This window comes from Apium graveolens, chromosome 11, assembly GCF_009905375.1.
Source record: "Apium graveolens cultivar Ventura chromosome 11, ASM990537v1, whole genome shotgun sequence".
Lineage (NCBI taxonomy): Eukaryota > Viridiplantae > Streptophyta > Magnoliopsida > Apiales > Apiaceae > Apium > Apium graveolens.
Window position 1 is genome coordinate 168,428,420 of NC_133657.1, and position 21,428 is coordinate 168,449,847.

Here is a 21,428-nt window from a genome sequence, read left to right on the forward strand (position 1 = left end):
AGCAGTCTTTGTCATCGGATAAAACTTCACCAGAAACTTTTGCGCAAGATCTTGCCACGTAGTGATGGACCCAGCTGGTTCAGAATGTAACCAGTCTTTAGCCTTGTCCCTCAGTGAGAATGGGAAAAGCCTCAACTTGATAGCCTCATCAGTCACGCCGTTATACTTAAAAGTGCTGCAGATCTCGACAAAATTCCTTATGTGCATGTTGGGGTCTTCAGTTGCCGCTCCTCCAAAAGAAACAGAATTCTGCACCATCTGAATAGTGCCCGGCTTGATTTCAAAGGTGTTAGCTTGAATAGCCGGATGAAGGATGCTTGACTGAATGTCATCAATTTTAGGCCGAGAAAAATCCATCAGAGCTGGATCAGCTTGAACAATACGATCTCCCATGTTTACTGGTTCTTTCTGCTCAGTTCCTGAATCCGAATCCTCAAAATCTAACTTCTCCGGAATATCAAGAACTTCGTCTGTCTCCTCAGCTGTATCTAAAGTCCTCTTGCGAGCACGAGAACGAGTTTGCATAAACGCTTGCTAAAGTACCTGAAACACAACCGGAAAAAATAAGTAACTACTACATCCTAATCACTGAGTCCTAATGACCAATGATGGTAAGTACATAAACTAAACAGATACGCCGAGTCCCCGGCAGCGGCGCCAAAAACTTGTTAGGGCGAAAACACGCGCTAATATTCACGCAAGTATACGCGTTCGCAAGTAATATAGAATACTTTCTAGTTCTTTCCCACAGAGACTCAGACTGAATTATTGTCTAATTAAACTCACTCACCAATATATGATTACTTCTCAATGTTAAGATAATAACACTTAAAATTGTTGATTAAATATTAACTACAATTAACTACTTAATTAATCACTTAACTAACACTTCAATTTATCAATAATAAAACACTCATGAGATCACAACTTCATTATTACTTCCTTCTATAGCCATTGTTATTACCTTTAGCATGTGACAGTGATGATATTAATCGAATAACACGAAACTGATAAAAGCCAATTTTTATTGTACTAATACCATTCTACCAAGCATCCACAATTAAGATAGAAGTTGAATAGTCATCAATTATGTTGAGTTCCTATATGTCTACAGAAATTGACAACACAACGATTTAAGCACAAGTTATTCCTTTTGATTACATAGGGCAAATAAAACTGTTAGAGTTACCCACTAATCATGCACAACGTACATGAACCTATGCTAGCATGGCAAGTTCTAAATCTCAAGATCCACCGTCGCTTCACAAGAGATTAACACCCTATCTTATATGTTCGCGACGCACATAAGACGAATACGCATAACCAATACTAGATATCATGCAATCATCACACACTAAAGTATTAAACAATTAACTAAAGAATTCCATAATAAATCCATTGCAACCCCATGATCACGATTAGCCCATAATAGCACTTATCGTCATCATGGGTTCATATAAAATCATGAAAAACAAACACAAGAAAATAACAACTAAACTAATTACATTAAAACAGAGTACGTCACAAGAGTAAATAAGTTCAAAGCAAGAAAACTAGCATCCAACGTTACAACGAAACAAGAATCACAAGAAGATATGCTTCCTCTTCGTTGCGGTGTGCTAAATCGGTCTTCTTCCTTATCTCCTTCGCTTCTTGCGTAAAAACACAATCTTCTTTAATCCACCCTTGTGAAAACGTCTCAAATCTACTTATATAATAGTCCCATAAAACTCAGATTACATAGAAGTGGAAACCAAACAGAAGTAGAAGTCCTAAAATAATTTGTCTTTTTTCCCGACCCTGCGCGGCCGCTCAGCATAGCTGAGCGGGCGCTCAGCTTGCTGCGCGGCCGCTCAGTAATGCTGAGCGGGCGCTCAGACCTCTACTGAAAAAAAATGATTTTGCTCCGTTTCTTCGCCGTAATCTGCCCGTTTCTTTCCTCTCGCAATGGTGAACACATGCCAAGGCTTATTCTTGATGATTCCTCCCCTGAAATGCAACTAAAACCCTGAAATGCATAAACACTAGAAAAACGCATCAAATACACAAAATACTTGATTTCAAGACACCAATTTAAGCCATTTTAAGACGTTCTAAGTGGTATAAAATGCCACTTATCAGAAGTATTTGATTAGTTACCTCAACTTGGCCATTTCCTTGAGGGTAGGCTATAGATGACTTCTTGTGTCGCATGCCCCTTTCTTGAAGGTAGGATTCAAATTCTGAACCGACGAACTGTGGACCATTATCTGAGACAAGTACTCTCGGGATCCCAAACCTCATCAATATGTTGTCCATGAACTTGATGCAGTCTTGTTGGTTTATTGTTCTCATTACCTTTGCCTCTACCCATTTTGTCATATAGTCAATTGAGACTAGTAAGTATCTGAGGTCTCCTCTGGCTCTGGAAAGGGTCCCATGATATCAATTCCCCCTACAGCAAATGGGATTGGTGACAAGACTGAGAAGGGTAGGACTGGGCTCATCCATGTCACATTGCTGAAGAGTTGGCATTCCTTGCATTTTTTCACAAAGTCTATTGAATCCTGGTGGATAGTAGGCCAGTAGTACCCCTGCCTTATGATTTTGTGAGCTAGTGCTTTTGCGGACATGTGGTCCCCGCAGATTCCTTCGTGAACTTCCATGAGGCAGTATTGTGCCTCTCCTGGGCCTATGCACTTGAGGGTTGGGGAGGAGAAGGTCCGGCGATAGAGTATTCCCTCTTCCATGAAGAATTTCGAAGCTTTTGCTTTTAACCTTTGAGCCTTCCCTTTATCCTCCGGGAGCTTTCCCTTTTCCAAGTAGTTAATGAATGGAGTCATCCAATTCGGACTGTTTTCTATCTCCATGACTTCCTCAGATTATGTGCTTGGTTTCTGCAATTCTTCGAAGTAGACGGAGCAATCCAGGTCTGACGAATTTTGAACAAGTTTAGACAATGCATCAGCTTCTGAATTCTCCTCTCTGCTGATTTGGATGACTTGGATTTTTGGTATGGAGGTTAGGTAGCTTCGGACCAGAGCCTGGTACTTGGCTAGAACTGGATCCTTGGCTATGTACTCGCCATTTGTTTGCTTTACGACGATCTGGGAGTCGCTGTAGATTTTGAGATTCTGAATCCTGAGTGTTCTTGCTAGCTTCAATCCTGCAATTAAGGCCTCGTACTCTGCCTGGTTGTTTGTTGCTGAGAATGCAAATGAGATTGCTGTTTGGATTGTGAACCCTTCTGGGCTCTTTAGGATGAGCCCGACTCCCGATCTTTCATTTGTTGAAGAACCATCAACTTTGAGAGCCCAGGCTTCTGTTTCTTGATCTGTGTTTCTCTCAGGGTCAATGCTCATGGGCACGGGCTCTTCTTCTGGGAAATTGCATTCTATAATGAAATCAGCTAGAGCCTGGGCTTTGATTGCTGTTCTAGGAATGAAACTTAGATTGAACTGACTTAGCTCAACTGACCAATTTACCAACCTCCCTGAGACATCTGGCTTGTGTATTATCTTCATTAATGGTTGATTTGTTACAACTCGTATCTCCCTTCCCTGGAAGTAGTGTCTGAGTTTCCTGGATGCTGTGACTAAGGCATAAGCAAACTTTTCTAGCCTCGGGTACCGGGTCTCTGCATCTTTTAGCACTTGGCTCACATAATAAACTGGTTGTTGTTTGCCATTCTCTTCCCTGATCAAGGCTGCTCCAACTGCCAGGGCCCCTGCCGACAGGTAAAGGGATAGGGGTTCCCCGGGTTGAGCTTTTGTTAACACAGGGGGTTGAGAAAGGTACCTTTTGATTTCTTCAAATGCGCTTTGGCATTCCGGGCTCCAATTAACTTCTCTCTTGTTGGTTACTCCTTTTAATAGGTCAAAGAAGGGTAGGCATCTCTCAGCTAGCTTGGAGATGAATCTTCTGAGTGCTGCTAGTGATCCTGCTAGTGATCCTGCTAGCTTCTGCACATCTTTTTGTGTTCTGGGAGCCTTCACCTCTTGAATTACCTGTATCTTTTCTGGGTTGGCTTCAATTCCCCGGTTGCTTATCATGAATCCAAGGAATTTTCCTTCCCCTACTCCAAATGTGCATTTTTCTGGATTGAGCCTGAGTGAGTATTTTCTCAAGTTGTCGAAGCATTCTCTCAGGTCTCCTATGTGCCCGGGGACGCTTGTGGATTTTGCAATCATATCGTCCACATAGGATTCCAGGTTCCTTCCAATCTGGTCCTTGAAGATTTTATTCATTGCCCTTTGATATGTTGTTCCCGCATTAGTCAATCCGAACGGCAGCATTACATAGGCATAGACCGCCCTGTGGGTGATGAAGGCTGTCTTTAGAATGTCTCTGGGATTCATCTTGATCTGGTTGTACCCCGAGTAGGCGTCCATGAAACTTAGCATCACATGCCCAGAGGTTGCATCGATCAATTGATCAATATTTGGCAAGGGGTAGGGGTCTTTGGGGCATGCACTGTTCAAGTCTGTGTAATCGATACACATTCTCCACTTTCCGTTTGGTTTTTTCACCATCACTACATTTGCCAGCCATTCTGGGTATTTGACTTCGCATATTATTCCAGCTTTCAGTAGTATCTCAATTTCTTCATCGATTGCTTTCTACCTTTCCGGGGCAAAATTTCTTCTCTTTTGCTTGACTAGCTTCCTCTCTGGGTTGACGTCCAAGCTATGCATCGCTATGGATTCATCTAACCCGGGCATTTCTTTCGGGGTCCAAGCGAATATGTCAGAGTACCCTTGGAGTAGTGACACCAAGTCTTTTCTGAAATTAGCCTCGAGCCCGGATCCTATCTTTATCTTTTTTGAAGGATCGCTTGTACTGATCAGAATTGTTTCTGTTTCAACAGCGGCCTCTATCTTGGAATGATCCGTATCTGATACCATCTTCTGGATTCGAGCCTATGTGTTCTTTTTTATATAAATCTGAGCCTGGGATGTCATCTCTTTATTGTTTCTTTCTTCAATCATTTCTGGGTTGGTTGCTTGCACAGTAGGGTTGGTTTGGTCAATGCCTAGGCCCAATTCAATCCCTTCTGTGACTTGGTTGCTTTTTTGCTCTTTTGAGCCTTGTTTGGTTGCTTTTGGATCTGAGAGGGTCTCTATGACCTGAACTTCTTTTCTCCCATCATCCCTTGATTGTTGGCGATATTTCTTAATACTTTGCTGTTTCCGGAGCACGACTGCCTTTCTCTTGTTGTCTTGATGGGTCTCAGCCATTACCAGAGCCTGGCTATAACATCTTTCAGCTACCTCATAGTCTCCCTTGATTTGTCCTACCCCGGTTGGGGTTGGGAACTTGATTTTCAAATGTGATATGGAGGTGATTGCTTGGATCCTGGTCAAGGCTGAGCGCCCGATTATGCCGTTATAAGATGAGGGAGTATTGATCACGTAGAACTTAATCACATGGGTAACTTGGTTTGGGGCCGATCCAAACATCACTGGCAAGTACAAAGTTCCTTGGATCGGGACCAAGTTGTTCCCGAACCCATACAGAGGGTCCTCTCGGCATTCATTTGAGCGCACGCTCCCTAGCTTCATTCGGTCCACAGTATGCTTGAAGAGTATGTTTACTGAAGATCCACTATCAATCAGCATCTTCTCACTTCGTTGTCAAAGATATCAAGTGTTACCACCAAGGCTTCGTTGTGATTTGGGTTGACCCCTTCATAATCCTTGCTGCTGAATGAGATCATCATCTCCGGGTAGGATTGAATTGAGAATACCTCATCTCCTGAGCCCGGGCTCCTAGGGGGAGTGTGAGCCTCCCAGGACCACATTTACCACATTCTTACCTTTTCTTTGCCTTTCCTCTCTCTGATTTTTCTCTCTTGAGATGTATTGATTCAGGTTGCCTTTATTGACTTGATCTTCAATGAAGTATTTTAAAGAGAGACAATTCTCAGTCTTGTGCCCATGGGTTTCATGATAGTCGCACTGTCTGTTGTAAGGCCTGCTCTCTGGGGGAGTCTGCATTGGCTTTGGAGGATAGTAGAATGGTTTTCCCTTGATCTCCTTCAATATCTCTCCCCGGGTCCTGTTTAGTGGTGTCCACTCTGGCTCTTGCCTAGGCTCCCTTTGCTGCCTAGGGGGACCGGGATCACTTTTGGACTCTGTTTTAGGGGCCAATCTTTGGAATATTGGGGTATTTTGTACAACATTTGTTTGCTGGGTTTGGTTGCTTTGTTTGAACTTTTTCTCCTGATGGTAACCCTCTTTCGGTCGGTCATCAGAAGATTTGTTCATGTTTCCTCCATTCCGAGTCATTCTCATTGCATGAAGAACATCCGTTTCTTTTATGAACCGGGCTGCCATAGAATAAGCAGCGGCCAGGCTTTGGGGTTCCTTGTTTATCAATTCCACAATATATCTCTCGTTGTGTTCTGGATCCAGGTTTCTTCAAAATATGCTTAGAGCTTCCCTTTCATCGAGGTTCGAAACTTTGTTGATGGCTTCCTGGAACCTCCGCATGTAGGCTGAGAGTGCTTCGTTATCGTACTGGCGGATTGTCTCCAGGTGGCACATGTGCATTTCATGTATTTTATTGGCTCTGAATCTTCTAAGGAAGGCTTCTCTGAATTCTTTCCAGGAGTGGATGCTTCTTGATGGGATTCTGCTAAACCATCTTTGAGCCCCCCCTTTGAGGGTCGAGGCGAAGAATCTGGATTTCATCAAGTCATTGTAATAGTATATCTGAGCTATCTGTTCGAAGTAGTTGAGGTGCTCTTCCGGATCCCCCAGCCCATCGAAAGAATCAAAGTTGTAGTGTTTGAGATTTTTCTGTCGGGGGATGGCTTCTATGGAGTGGCTGAAGGGTGTGAGGGTCTCCCCAACTTCCACCCCAGATTCTTTTTCCATTTTTCTCTGGAGCTCGTGGATCATTTCCTTGAGGTCTTTCTGACCCTCCTCTTCGTCATCGGAAATGAGTTCGGGGGTAGGGTCCCTCCGAGTTCTTTTTCCTTTTGTTTTAGCTAGGAGCCTTTCCTCCTCCATCTGCATTCTTTTCTGAATTTTTTGCTCCAGCTTTTCCTCCTCTTCTTTTCTTATCTTTTCTCTGATTTCTTCTAACTTTTTCTTTCTGGCTGCTTCTGTCTCCTTCTTATTAGGCTCTTTTTGATTCTTTTTTGCCTTAGCCCCAATTCGGTCGAAGATAGATCTCCTGGATTGCTGAGAGTCCCCGGACTCTTCTTGATCATCATCTTGCTCAAATTCCATCTGAGCCCGGGCTTGTTCATCTCTGTAGAGCCGGATTGCTTCAGCAAGTTCATGGCTTGTTAAGTTAGCCATATGCTCCTCTGCAACTGGAACATTGGTGTACTTGTACTGATTTAGCTCTATGACATTTCTAGCATCCCTGATTGGAGTATGCTGTGTCAGTGGTTGCTCCTGGAAGGTCTCCCTGTCTCCCCCAGGTTCTTGAACTTGAGAGGGGTCTTGATCCTGAATGTGGGTACTGGCGGAGGGCCTACCAGCTGTACTTTTTCCTGCTCTTGCCATTACCACAATTGTACAAACAACTGACCAAGATTTGAGGCTACAAATGTGGATCTGAGGTTGCTTTTTTGAATATTACAAAAAATTTCCAGAATAACAGCAAGCAAACTTTCTGGGTTTTGCTAAAAATAATACCAAACAAGAATAGCAGGCTCTTGAACACAAAAGAAAATACGCAAGCTAAAACAGTTCTGGGTTTTAAATCACCAAGACTATTAAACCCCAGGCTTCGAGATTACCAAGATTATCAAACCCTAAACAACTAAAACTTAACAAACAAGAGCGGGCTCACACAAACACGGCCTAAAGCAAGAAGCTCATACAAACGTGGCTAAAATGAAAACTCATATTCAAGAAAGGGTTTGGTTGTTTATGTTCTTACAGGTTTGAAAGTGGACTCTCTCAAGAGTTTGCTGATGAAGATGAATCCAGGGGCACCGAGACCCAAGGATGGAGCCCCCTCCTTCTAGCGCCAAATGATAACTCCGGTGAGCGGGCGGCTCCGTCTGACGGCGTTCCTGGACCTTCTGTGCGGGGGTGAGGTGTAGCTGCTGGTTGGGCGCCTGCAAAACAACACCGGAAGGGGGGTTTGGCTCCCACGGCGCCTCCGGTGTGAGAATAAGAACAGGCTTTGGAGAAGATGAAGGTATATATGTTTATGTAATCTAGAGGCTTTTGTGTATGTGTGTTTATATGTGATGGCTGCTGTATGTTTTTGAGTGTATGAGAGTGTGTGAGTGTAAGAGAAAATATTTTCCAACCCCTAAACCCTTCAGTCTTGGGGGTATATATAGCCCCAAGGTAGGGTTTAGGGGTAGTTACCTCTAAATCTGGGCCGTTGGATCTTGGGAGCGGAGGACGCCTGACTTGGGCAGATTGCTTACACGTGTCCAGGGGAGGACCACCTCCAGAGTGTCCTAACGGCCTCTGACACGCGCCGTGCTTGTCTGGGGAGTTGGTTGTTGATAGCTGTCATAGTCACGTGCCCACGTACCCCTCCTTGGCGGGTTGTGGGATGTGATGTGTCTGCTGAGACCTCCCTCACTGTGGTTTTGGCCCCGATCCGAATCCAGGTATGCAGGCGGATCCGGATCCGGGAAGTAGGATAGACCCGGGCCTGGGCTCCTATGTTTGATTGGCCTGGGAGAGGGGGGTCTTAGCAGGTCGGTTGAGCCTGACCCCTTTAGTCCAGGTTGACTCCTGTCCGGGTCTCTTATGCCCTATCACATATGACAAGAACAATCAGTATATATGATGCACCAATCCAAACAAATACAAAAAAGTGTGAAAACAGCCTCAAAACATCTGTAATTCTACAATAACCAGAAATGTAATGTAACATTCAGAATTCAGTAGTAATTATCCAGCTTTCATTAAACAAATCCCCAAAATAACCAAATAACTGAAGCTCTCAAAATCCATCAACTTCAATTAAAAAACAACTAATGAAATAAGAAACAGAAACAATCAAAGTACTTGCTAACTCCATATATGACAGTGCTTCTAGAGAAGAACTCCACTTTCCGCAATCTCACTCCTCTACTTTCCCCTTATCGTCCTCCTTTCTTCCGCATGTGTATCACCCACAGGGGCCAAATTCACCTCCACAAGGATCCTGACCTACCTCTTTCTCCTTCTCCACCATCCCATTTCCCTTCAAACTGGAACAATTGCTTCAGTTGGCGCATCTTGGCCAAACTGATGCTCTGTGGAAATGGAACATTAGTGAATTGCGGATATAAATGCAGATTCAATATATTTGGGCAGGACATTTTTTTTAATTTAACAAATAGTTATATCAAACAAAACAATGAACATAAAGCTTTTTAACTTTGAATGCACACATGCATTATTTTAGCCAAATAAGCAAAGTCCAGCTTCCCTTGTCCCATTGCAACGTGGTGCCTGTATGTAGTTCAATCAACTAATTTTTCAGGTCTCAAAATAACAGTCTATCAGAAGATGCGACTGTAATGCCTGAAACACGTTATTTACTAAGGATAGATGAGTTTGTAGCAGAGTTACCCCGACTTTATTTACCTATATTGTTCAGGTGCAAGTACATAAGCGATGAGTCTGACAAAATTGAGTGTGCTTGTGAACTGCAACTTTGACAACTTTTATGAAGGTGAAGAAGATAGGGAAAAGGTCAGAGTCTGCGACTGAGTAATCGAGGTTTGAGGATTAAATTGCTGACTTGCAACTTTGGGTGGACAAGTAGTGAGAGTAACTACATAAATCCCTTTAAACATATACATAAACAAACAGCACATGTGATGCACCAATCCAAGCAAATACAAAAGAAAGTAGGAAAAATAAAGCCTCAGAACATCAGTGCTAATTCTACGATCACTAGAAATGTAATGTGGTATTCAGAATTCAAGTAACCATAGTTATCCAGCGTTCGCTTAACAAATCCCAGAAATAGCACTAGAAATGTAATGTGGTTCTCAGAATTCAAGTAACCATAGTTATCTAGCGTTCGCTTAACAAATCCCAGAAATAACCGATGCTCACAAAATCCATCAATGACAATTAAGAAACGAGAACAATTAATAACAAAATTAAAATAGAAACAACCAAAATGCTTAAAAACTACATATATGAGAATGCTTGTAGAGAAGAACTCCACTTTCCACCTCACTCTTATAAGTTCACCTCCCTCTCCTCCTCTCGTTAACATCCTCTCTTCCACCTCCACAAGAATCCTAACCTAGCTCCTCCACCACTTCCCTTTTTCCTTCAAACTGCAACAATTTCTTAAATTTTGGCGTATCTTGCTCCCGAAATGATGCTCTGTAAAACTGGTACACAAACTGAAATTGGGGATATAAGTGCAGATTCAATATACAAGGACAACAAATTTACTTAAATTAAATAAATAGTCAAATTAAACTAAACTATGGACAGAAAGACAGATCTCCGTAACTGTGAACGCACATGAACATTATGTTAGCCAAATAAGCAAAGTCCAGCCTTCCCCCAGTCCCATGGCGATGTGTAGCCTACATTATTGCAATACTGTTATGTTAAAAAACACATTTTTACAATGTATTGATATATACATACATAGTTTTGATTCTTGGTTACCTATTCCTGTATGTGTGAAACAAAAACCTCCGGTTCATCAAACAAGGCACTTCAGGTTTCAACAATTTCTAAAGAGACAGCCAGTTGTTGTCACATTCCGAAAGTTTGAAGCGTTTAGAAGGGTAGCTTCTTTCTTCTTCTACATTCACAATGGTGCTAGTGCTGCCAAGAGACAACCACTTGTTGTTACTTTTCAAATCACTATACAGAGGGTTACTTCTTTCATCCTTTACATAGTCGGTGGTGCTGCAATACTCGCTCATCATTGTATTATCCGTTTTGTACAGCAGATGAATCCCACAAATCGGTTCTTGATTTGATTTTAAAGCTACACACTTTGTAACGTCCAAGTTCTTCAAATGTTTCAAATTGCATAGATTTGGTAATCTTTCCATAGACCTACAATTATTAAGGCAAAGATCTTCTAAAGAAGTAACTTCCTCCAAGCCTTGAATCTCTTTCAAAGCTACACAATTTCTGAGGAACAAGTTCTTCAAATGTTTCAAATTGCATAGATTTGGTAACCTTTGCAAAGACCTACAATTATAAAGGCAAAGATATTCTAAAGAAGTGACTTCTTCCAGGCCTTGAATCTCTTTCAAAGCTACACAATTTCTGAGGAACAAGTTCTTCAAATGTTTCAAATTGCATAGATTTGGTAACCTTTCCAAAGACCAGCAATTATAAAGGCAAAAATATTCTAAAGAAGTAACTTCTTCCAGGCCTTGAAACTCTTTCAAAGCTACACAGTTTGTAAGGACGAATGTCTTCAAGTGTTTCCAATTGCATAGATTTGGTAATCTTTCCAAAGACCTACAATTCCAAAGGCAAAGATCTTTTAAAGAAGTGACTTCTTCCAAGCCTTGAATCTCTTTCAAAGCTTCACACTTTGTAAGGTCCATCTTCTTCAGATGTTTTAAACCGGATAGGTCTGGTAGTCTTCTTAACGACGTACAATCTTCTGCTATTATATGTTCCAGATGATAACAACCCCTAAGATCAAGACCTTTTATGTCTGAGAGCGGAATTATATCAGGAAGCATTTCTAACATAGTATCCTCCATTAAATTTAGATCCTTCAAGCTTGTAATCATTCCCAATTGATCCGGCAATTCTTTTAGCTTATCACATTCACTAATATTTAGAATTTTCAATGATCTCATATTGCAAATACTGTCTGGAAGAGCTACAAGGTTCTTATTGCCACTTAAATCCAGCTTAAGAAGATTACTCAGATGTCCGACCGAATCTGGTAATTTTGAAACACTTAGTTCCCACGCACTGAGTATTTTCAAGGAACTCAAGCTAGAAATACTGTCCGGGAGACTTTTTAGTTTTTTACAATCCCCCAAATACAGGTGAACAAGTCTCTCCAAACTTCCAATGGAAACATGGACCTCCTCCAAACTACTACAACCCTCAAGATTTAAAGTTTCAAGACATGGTAATCTATTGAAGTTTGGCGTCGTTTCTAGTTTTTGAGAGCCACACATGTTTAGAGTCTTTAACTTTCTGAACTCACATGGAGGCTGCAAAATGAATGTAACAGAAAGGAATTAAATCAGACAGTCAATTTTATATATACCTACTCAGTGAACCTACCATATTTACCTCCCATGTTCTCAAATTGCTGCAAGGCAACTCAAGGATAACTAGTTTTTCCGCGTAAAATTGAGAAGGCAAACATTCCAGAGGAAAAAACATCAAACGAAGCCACCTCAAATCTTTAAATGTTTGTTTAAAGATTCCAGTGAGATTTACATTGTTAAGGCACAGAAATTTTAATTTGCTCATCCTTTTGAATGATTCTGCAGCCAATGTCACTCCCTCCATTTTGTGAAAGTAGTGGTAGCCAGAGATGATACCTTGAATTGCTTCAGTTCCCTGACAGATATACCATGAAAAAAAATTATGACCAATGTTTAATAAATAAATTTAATAGCAATTTTACATATATGATTTCAGGAGCAATATTTTTACATGGATATATTGATAAGAATGAGAGGTTGATTGATCATATTATATCATCTAAAGTCACATGAATTGAAAATCATTTTTGAATCTCAGATTCAATGGAGAACCAAAAAATTGTAAAGATCCATGTAAACCAGTGTAGACATCACGCTTTTCATGGATCTTATTTAAATCAAGTCCTATATAGAGATGTTTATATGTTAATATTACCTTGTGATTTTTCAAAACAGTGTCTATATCTTCCGATACCCACAATCTACTATATTTCTCAGGCTCATCAGGAGAATTGTTACGTGCAATATTCCTGCCCATATCTCGAAGCAGATCATGCATCCCCAGTATCCCAGACTCATTAATTGTTAGTAGACATCTTTTGATTAGAAAGTCAATATTGCGATTGACAAACGTATAACAAGTTTGTAATACATCAACAACCATTTCTTTTTGCAGTCCAACGTAAAAACAAGCAACATCAAGGAAAATATCCTGCAGCATAGGGTCAACCAATTTTAACGCATCAAAGCTGATCATGAGTTTTTTCTCAATATCGTCAATCGGAACTCGACTCAATTTGTCAATGAACCATCTCCATTCCTCCTCTGGTTGGTTAAGCAAGTTCGATCCAAAGACCTTTAGAGCTAATGGAAGCCCTCCAGCGCGCTTTAGAATTTCTTTGGACAATTCCCTGATTGTATCAGGTATTTTGTTTACTCCAAAAGCATGTCGGGAAAAGAGCTCAAGTGACTGATCATCATCCAGTTCAACTGCCTTGTATCTAGCTTGCACTTTGATTAAATCCAACAGATCTTCATTTCTCGTTGTTATTATGATTGTGCTTCCACAAGCAAATGATCCATCTAAGAAGTCTAGCAGGCTTGGGTCGTCTAGATCATCAATGACAATGAGGACTTTGATTAAACAAAGTCTATCTCTTATCAACTCAATGCCTCGGTCGACACTATCAATGTCAATGTTCTTACATTTGAGAACATCATTAATAAGTTGTTGTTGTAGACATATTAGTCCTTTTGTCCTTGAAACCTCCCTAACATTTGATAGGAAGCTACTGCCTGGAAATTGTTGATAGTTTTGGTTATACACAGCTTTGGCAAGAGTTGTTTTGCCGACTCCGCCCATACCATGTATACCAATCCTAATCACACCTTCTGTGTCACTGTTGAACAATGATGTTACGCTTTTAACACGAGAATCCAACCCAACTGGATATTTGGCAACATTTAAAGTTACTGGACATATTTTGAGTAGAACAGTTTTAACGACTTCGTCGACAATATCAGCTTGAGACCTGCAATGCAATCATAGGGCGTAATGACTTAAGGAGTACTTCTTTCAATATCATTCAGAAAGTCCTGAAAAGTGTGGTATTGTTGCCTGTCTGATGAAAATATATATAAGATTAAGTGGTGCAATACTTCAACATGGTTAAAATGATTCAGGTCGTTTGGCTGAAATTATTCTTGACTAATAAGTTAAAATCCATTATTTAAATAAAATTAAGTTGGCTAGTTTTCTCAAATTATAAGTCAGCAAAAAAACCTTACTCAAGCAGGCCTGTTTTGATCTAAATCTCAGTTGAACAACGAAACACAATATAGTTGTTTTACCTGATTTTAGATATATGGTATCCTGAAAAGTCGGCAACTTCGTTTAGTGTAAGGCGCCAATTGTTCACTTTCTCCACATCATAACGAGTTTTATGTTTTTTAAAAGCTTCTTTAAAACTCTCAATTTGGTGTCTAACAACAGATGGATCAATGTAGTAAAACACAGGAACAACCAATCTCTTTGTTGTCTTGTAACAACGGAGGATTTCTACGAGCTCGTCAAGGCACCAAGGTGAAGAAGCATAGTTTTGCGAGAAAACAACTATGTAAGTCTTGGAATCTTGAATAGCTTGGATCAATGAGTCTGGGATTACTTCTCCGCTACGTAGCTCAGGATCATCCTTAAACGTTCGAATACCAGTGCGATGTAAGGCTTTGTAAAGATGATCGGTAAATGTGAATCTCGTATCTGTACCTCTGAAGCTCAAGAAAACATCCCATAGAGTATGAGGTGGAGTTGAAGATGATGGGATTTGATTATAACTTGTGGAAGCCATTACTTAAAATATGCAGATATAGAACAACTGGTAAGATTGGTAAGTAGAAGATGAACAGATCTGTGCATATAGTATAGTTGTCCTTTATGTCTTTATTTTCTTTTTTGTCTTCTATCATTTCATTATTTTCATTGTCATTTCCTTTTTCTTTTTTGTCTTCTATCATTTCAGCATTTCTGGCTTGCATTTTTCTTAATCTTTAAAATTCTTTTGGGCTTGTAAAGTAGTAATATGTTGGGTCTTTTGTAGTTAAACTACATTGCGCTGTAATATGGTATTATTGATGGGCCTTTTGTAGTAAAACTACATTGGGCTTGTAATGTTTTTACTATTGGAATGGATCAGTACATCTTTCTCCTTTTATCTTATCTCTCTCATGCGTAACTAAACACTTCTATTTTCCATAATTTCATCCAAGCACAATATCATAAAATCAGAAAGGTTACATTATGAAATTATATTTAGTATTTATTAGGTTAGAAATATTATCTTAAAACAGCATTTTGGAGAAGTCTGTTGAGTACTCATAGTGCCCAAGCCAATATCCCACAGTTGATGCAAGAAAAGGGAACAAGGAGTCACGGTGAGTTGAGAGCTCCGGTGATCTAAAATTCTGTTACAATGTAAATATTCTAAACTAATAAATTACTATGTATAATTTTGATAAAGTGATTATTTTTTGTGATTATGATATTAGAATTGGTTAGAAATTATGGAAAATTTAATTAAAAAATAAATTTAATTTTATTTAATATTTTGTGCAATTATAAAATACCACAACTGGTAAGATTGGTAAGTAGAAGATGAACAGATCTGTGCATATAGTATAGTCAACTATTCTCCGCAAAGGTAGGAGAATGTATGATTATAATATCACTTAAATGCGGTTTACACGTGGTTTGTAGGCTATTGCATAAGCATGTAGGGTTTACCCGGTAAGCATCCGAATGGTAGCAGCTGCGGTTATCTACTTAACTTTGGTTATGTTTAGATGTCAGCTATAACTGTTTTGATTAGCCCATAGATTAATTGTTTCCATAATTGATTAAATTTAGTGTTTTGAATAAAATTATTTGTTAAATAGATATTTTAATTAATTTTTTGTATTTAGTATTCGATTTTTCTATTGTATGTTCGTGGATACATACATGATAATCTCGAAAATTTATAAGTTTAGGTCAATTTCATTGATGCAGTTGATAGTTAATGTGAATGTAGGATCCATCATTACTATAAAAAACTAAAGAATCAAGATACAATATTTTCAAACTTATTATATGCCGCACATAATAAAAAAACCTTTAAATATCTAAAAAGGTTTTTCCTACTAATTTTTTCAAAATTAGATTTTTGAAATTAAAAAACTATTTCGAAAAATTAACTACCAGACATTAATATTACATATTTGTATCATCAAATCTCTGATTGAGGGGGACGGAGGTAGTATTGATTAACGCATCATTAATATCTATTAAATATTTATTTCACCTCATCATTCATTTATTAAAAATTATTAGTTATTGTATAATTAAAATTAAGAATGTTTTGCTACAAAATTTCTAGGTTTTTTTGTTGTTAAAGAGCTTAGCTTCTTTCTTGAGAGAATACAAGATTTTTCCGATCTAAATTGTTACTACTAACAAAGAACCGGTGTTAACTTTATATGATAGTTAACTACTGGTTTAAACAGTGTGTAATAAGAGATGCTATTCACTTTAGTAAACTGTCACTAATCATTTCATTTTAGGAAAAGTATATCTTCCATTTCTGGCTTAGCATATCTTTGCATAATGTGTTAACTTTGATCTTCCTTTGTCAGTTAATTTTCACCCTTGATCTTGCACGCCTCAAGCTGCCTTTTGTAGACTTGTCAATCCAATTGAGTGCATTGTTTGTTGATTGTTAATCTTGTATATGGAACTGGTCTGCATTTTGTACTTTGAGTTTTACCTCGAGATCTCCAGTTTGGTATATAGAGAACTTGACATCTCGATAAGTATATTGGCTTATCGAGATCTCTCATTACTCTATAGTTGCTTTGACTTGTAGAGGTCTCTGAATTCTCTATAAGAAAATTTAGCTTATCGAGATCTCTTAACTTCATGTCTTCACTTTGGCTTATAGATATCTATGAGTTCTCTAGTGACTAATTGACTTGTCGATAACTCAGAATTCTCTAGTGATATTTGACTTGTCAATATCCCAGAGTTCTCTAGTGATATTTGACTTATCGATATCCCAGAGTTCTCTAATGATATTTGACTTGTCGATATATCAGAGTTCTCTAATGATATTTGACGAATCGATAACTCTGAGTTCTCTAGTGAAGAAATGATTTGTCGATGTCTCCAATCTTCATGTCTTCAATTTGGCTTGTCGATATCTCTGAGTTCTCTAGTAGATTTCCTGACTTCTCTATATTTCATTCTGGAGTTCTCGAATGACTTCTCTATAACACTAAATTTGTGACTTGTAGAGATCTTGACTTAAAATATTTTTCTCAAAACAGATTTATTCAACTCCAAGCTTTTTCATAATTCTTCTGAGGCATGATCTTCTTGATCTTCTTCCATATATAATTCTTAGGCTTGATACTGTTTAAAGAAAAAGACTTTAGCCTGCTCTTTGACATTTTTACAGATTTTAGATGTTACAATACAAAATGCAAACTAAGATTACAATACAACTTACTTAGGGTTGTCAATTTGACTTAGTCTTGTTATTTTACAGGCATGTCTTGTACAACAATCTCCCCCAATTTGTGAGAAGATTGCTTAACACAAATCCATGCCTGTTAATAAGACTAACCCCAAGTTATAATGGAAAATAAGATTAATACATAAAAATTGACACAATTACAACTTTTATACATTAGGAAATTTACAGAGTTTAAATAGTTACAAGCATCAGGTAAAGACTGTTTTTGCTTATGCTTCTTCTCTAATGAGATCCTTTAAGTAAACAAGAATTTCAAGTTCTTCTATGATACGTGTCCCACTTAGAACTTCTACAAGTATGAGTCTGTCAGTCTTTGGATAATTATCTAGTAAATCAATCCTAAATCTTGTGAATTGGCTAGCTTTAATGTTTAGAAACTTTTCATCCTTAGAGATTCTGCTCATTCCTTTTGCCTTGAGTTCATCTGATCTTTTCATGTACATTTCAATCTCCTCATCATACTTCATTATCCCCTCCTCATATTTAGCTCCATTCCTTGCTCTTTTTTCCTCTCTTACAATCAATCATTCATCCAAAACAGATCTCCATGCTCTTGTAGCAGTATCCTTATCCTTCAATAAACTTATCACTCTCTTGATTTATGTGGGAGAGAGAGAGTCCATTAAGCTGCATCCTAGAAATGTGAAGGACCCATCTTCATAGTAAATTCTCACTTCCCTTAGAGTTACAACTCAGACTCTAACTATTTCCTCAGCTAGTTGTTGAAAATATTCTTCATCTGAGATGCACCAATTTATAGGTAGAAAATCATTTTGCTTGAAACAATTCCAGATGGCCCTTTCAGTGACTTCTACTTTTTCTGTAGGCTTGACTTTCTTAGGTTTCCTCCCAACAGACTTGTAATTGATTTTGAGTGATGGTTTGACAGAAGGTAGGTTTGTTATTTTCTTGAGAGATGTTTGGCTTGAGGTGATTGGTAATTTTAGAAAGGTGTTTGCAGTTTGCTTGTATAGGAATTTGGGCTTAGAGGTTTGAGGTGGTTTGATGTTTGAGATTGTTGGCTTTGAAGGTTGAGCTTGAGTTTTTTGGATTTTTAGGGTTGGTTGATGTGGTTCCGAGCCATCTTGTCTCTTCTTGCTTCTCTTTTCACTCCCTTTCTTCTTATCCTCATCCTTCTTCTCTTATTGCTTTTTATCCTTGCTACCAGTTGCCTTGGAGGATTGACTTGGATTTGAGCAAGAAGGTTTTTGTTTGTCATCCTTCTACTCATCATCATCCTTGTCATTTCTTAGATTGTATTGAGTGTTTGGCAACATGGTGTCAGTATTTACAAGATATCTGTCCAAGATCCTTATCATCTCACCATCCTCATGCTTCTTGTTCTTTTGTACTTTAGATCAGACTGCAAAGTCATGATCAGCCTCATATTTGATCTTACACAATGTTTAGGAACAAGGAGATGTATGGCTTGATTGGTTGTAGGACAAACATAGACTACTCAGTTGTTTGGATATAGATAGGCTTCATGAAAAGCTGTTATCTGTGCTTTTTTGAGCTCATGGAGAAGTTGAGTGTCTTCTGGAATAACTGGATTTACTCTGTCAATCATTACATACAGTTCAAATGCTCTTAAAGTTTGAAGATTTATAAGTCACCTGAAGACACCTGTCCACACCACCATCATTAATGTTCACAACAATCATTTTCTCCAAGAAGTCATCAATTTTCACAACCACTGCACAGATGAAATTAATTTTCTTGGTTAAAGCTTTCTTGTAGGTCACATAATTTCTTTGAAGAGAGATTCTTAGGACTGCAAGAAGTTTACTGAATTTCTGGTCTTGATTGGGTCCTTCTGCAGCCTTTTGAATTCTTTCTTTTCCAACATTAATTTGAGCACTTGAGCTTTGACCAACCTGAATAGGCTCTTTAGATTTAGCTTTAGTATCCCTGGATTGTTGAATCCTAGCCTCAATCTCCCCCTTAGTCTTGGTGACAGGCATGAATAAGGGAGTTGGTAATTCGGGCCTTATTTGTTCAGGTAGAGAGAGCAATGGTATGTTGAGCTTCCCCGTGATGGCCCCCAAAGCAACAGAATTCGGCATTTGGAGATGCTTGTGAGAGTCCACCGGGATCTGAATATCTGATTGTTGACTTTTGACTAGAGAAGTCAAGGCTTGAACTTGAGCATTAAGAGAAGCATTGGAGGTCTGCAAGTCTGAGACTTGTTGTTGAAGAGATTGGACCTGAAGATTTGTAGAGGTTGAGATACGCCGATGTGAACTTATAGAAGTGGAGGAGCCAAAATTTGCTTCCACAACTTGTTTGATGCCATCCATAAGCAAGGCAGAAGGCTCATATCTGCTCTGGTGAAGCTGTTTCAGTTTGACCTTTATGTCATTTGCATTGGTGATTTGTTGTTGGACTACTTCATGGAGAGCAATGAAAGACTGTCTGAGATTTTTGATATATTTTTCCATAGTGGTCAAATCTAGTCTTTTTTGGTCAGTAAAGTGTTGAAATTTTGAGGTGATCTTGACCTGAGAAGGTATAATCTCATCCATCTTCTCATTTACCATTTTCCTCACCCTGTCCTCATGACCAATCAATCAGAGTTCTAGAGCTTTTTCAAAGAGATGGAAAGCTTTGAGTTGAGCCTTGGAAACTTTATTGATTGCATCATAGACCTCACCAGGAGTCGGTGCTTTAGCATTGCTGCCCAAAATGGTCAAATAATCTTCCCTGAACTTAGCTAAAACACCCTTCATCTCCAGATTGTAGTCCTTGTTTAGCCATGCATCACAGTTGCCATCATGTTCAGCTTCATTAATAATTTTGTCTTGTTGCTCTTGGACATCTATTTGATAGAAGAGCATAATGGCTTGATAGTCCTGGTTAGACTTATCTGAGGTCAGCAACTGTTGAGAGATTTGTGTTAGTTCTGCAAGCTGATCCACCCTGAAATCTTCAAGATTAGATGTAGGTGCAGCTTCTTGTAGCCAGTTTGAGAGGAGGTGTGGTTGTTGAGGTATTGAGGTTGAAGGTTGAGGGTCAGAACCACCTGTGTCTGAAGTCATAGTTAGATTTCTCTGTGTTTATGACAAGTTGTTGTTCCTCACATGTAATGGGAACCTCCAATTGAATTGGAGGGGATTTGACTGGGTTACTGTCATGTGCACCAGTCTCAAACTTTTGTGCTTCTTGCAAATCATTGTCACATGAATGTGATAAACTTGCCTCCCCCATAGCAGGGTCATTGGCAATTGTACTCCCAGCTTTAATTGTCAAGGCAATCTCAGCCAGGGTTTTTAGGGGAGTTGTTCCTGGAACAGGAACCTCCAATTGAATTGGAAAGGATCTAGATAGCTCCCCCTCAGGAGTACTACCCTCAAACCTAACAGCCTGTGAAGGCTAATTTTCACATGAAGGTGCATTTGTAACATACATGGGGTCTTCAGTAAAAACTGATGAATCCCCCATAGTTTTGATGGTGTCATCAAGGTCTACGCCAGCCGGTAACCTCTCACCATCTGATTGTTGTGTTTGGGTGGTGAGCAAGGTTTCTTGAACCACGTCACTTGATTGAGCTTGCACTTGAGGAATGGATTCAAGTGTTGTATGTGAAGAACAAATTTGTGAGACTAAGAGTTTTTGTTCAGAAGTGAGTGTTGGCAGCTCCCCCTGAATGGATGAGGGAGCTTCAATAGATATGTTCTCACTGTGTGTGCCATCCTTATTTCTCCTACCATACACTTGAATTTGTTCAAGTGTTGGTTGTGCAGACTATTTACAAGGTGTAGTGGGGAGAATGCTTTTATCAATAGAAACACCCTGTTGAGAGGATGTTTCTAGAGTCTGTTTAGGCCCCATTTTTAGAACTGCATCCTTTTGGGAGGATACAGAGGTGGTTTTAGTGGTCAGCTCAGATTTCTTACTCTTCTTTGTTCTCTTGATCAATGGTGACTCGGCTTCTGTTTGTTCCTAACCACTCTCATTCATAACAGTTAAAGTTATCTCCTTTCTCTTCTTTTTACTCACCTCTTCCTTTTGAGAAGATGAGGTGGTTGGTT

At 39.2% G+C, this 21,428-nt stretch overlaps 1 protein-coding gene across 2 annotated transcripts; it reads right to left on the reverse strand.

The window, feature by feature from the left end:
- Positions 1–9,842: 9,842 nt before the first annotated feature.
- On the reverse strand, positions 9,843–14,941 carry LOC141697721 (TMV resistance protein N-like). 2 transcript variants are annotated; one of them, XM_074502227.1, is made up of 6 exons: positions 14,183–14,941; positions 12,768–13,863; positions 12,195–12,467; positions 10,584–12,112; positions 10,434–10,498; positions 9,843–10,309 (listed from the first exon to the last, which is right to left on the reverse strand). In XM_074502227.1, exons 1-4 carry the CDS (start codon positions 14,677–14,679, stop codon positions 10,652–10,654), a joined length of 3,327 nt encoding a protein of 1,108 aa, XP_074358328.1. In that variant the 5' UTR covers positions 14,680–14,941; the 3' UTR covers positions 9,843–10,309; positions 10,434–10,498; positions 10,584–10,651. The 2 variants fall into 2 exon arrangements, with proteins under 2 accessions (XP_074358328.1, XP_074358329.1); XM_074502228.1 differs by having other exon boundaries at positions 10,423–10,498.
- Between the last annotated feature and the right edge of the window lie 6,487 nt (positions 14,942–21,428).

What these genes read in the sequence shown, in the direction of transcription:
- LOC141697721 (XM_074502227.1), bottom strand. Translation starts at nt 14,679, where the DNA reads ATGGCTTCCACAAGTTATAATCAAATCCCATCATCTTCAACTCCACCT. An exon ending in TACCATATATCTAAAATCAG is followed by an intron (nt 13,864 to 14,182) that starts GTAAAACAACTA and finishes ATTGCATTGCAG; the next exon opens with GTCTCAAGCTGATATTGTCG. An exon ending in CTGTTTTGAAAAATCACAAG is followed by an intron (nt 12,468 to 12,767) that starts GTAATATTAACA and finishes TATATCTGTCAG; the next exon opens with GGAACTGAAGCAATTCAAGG.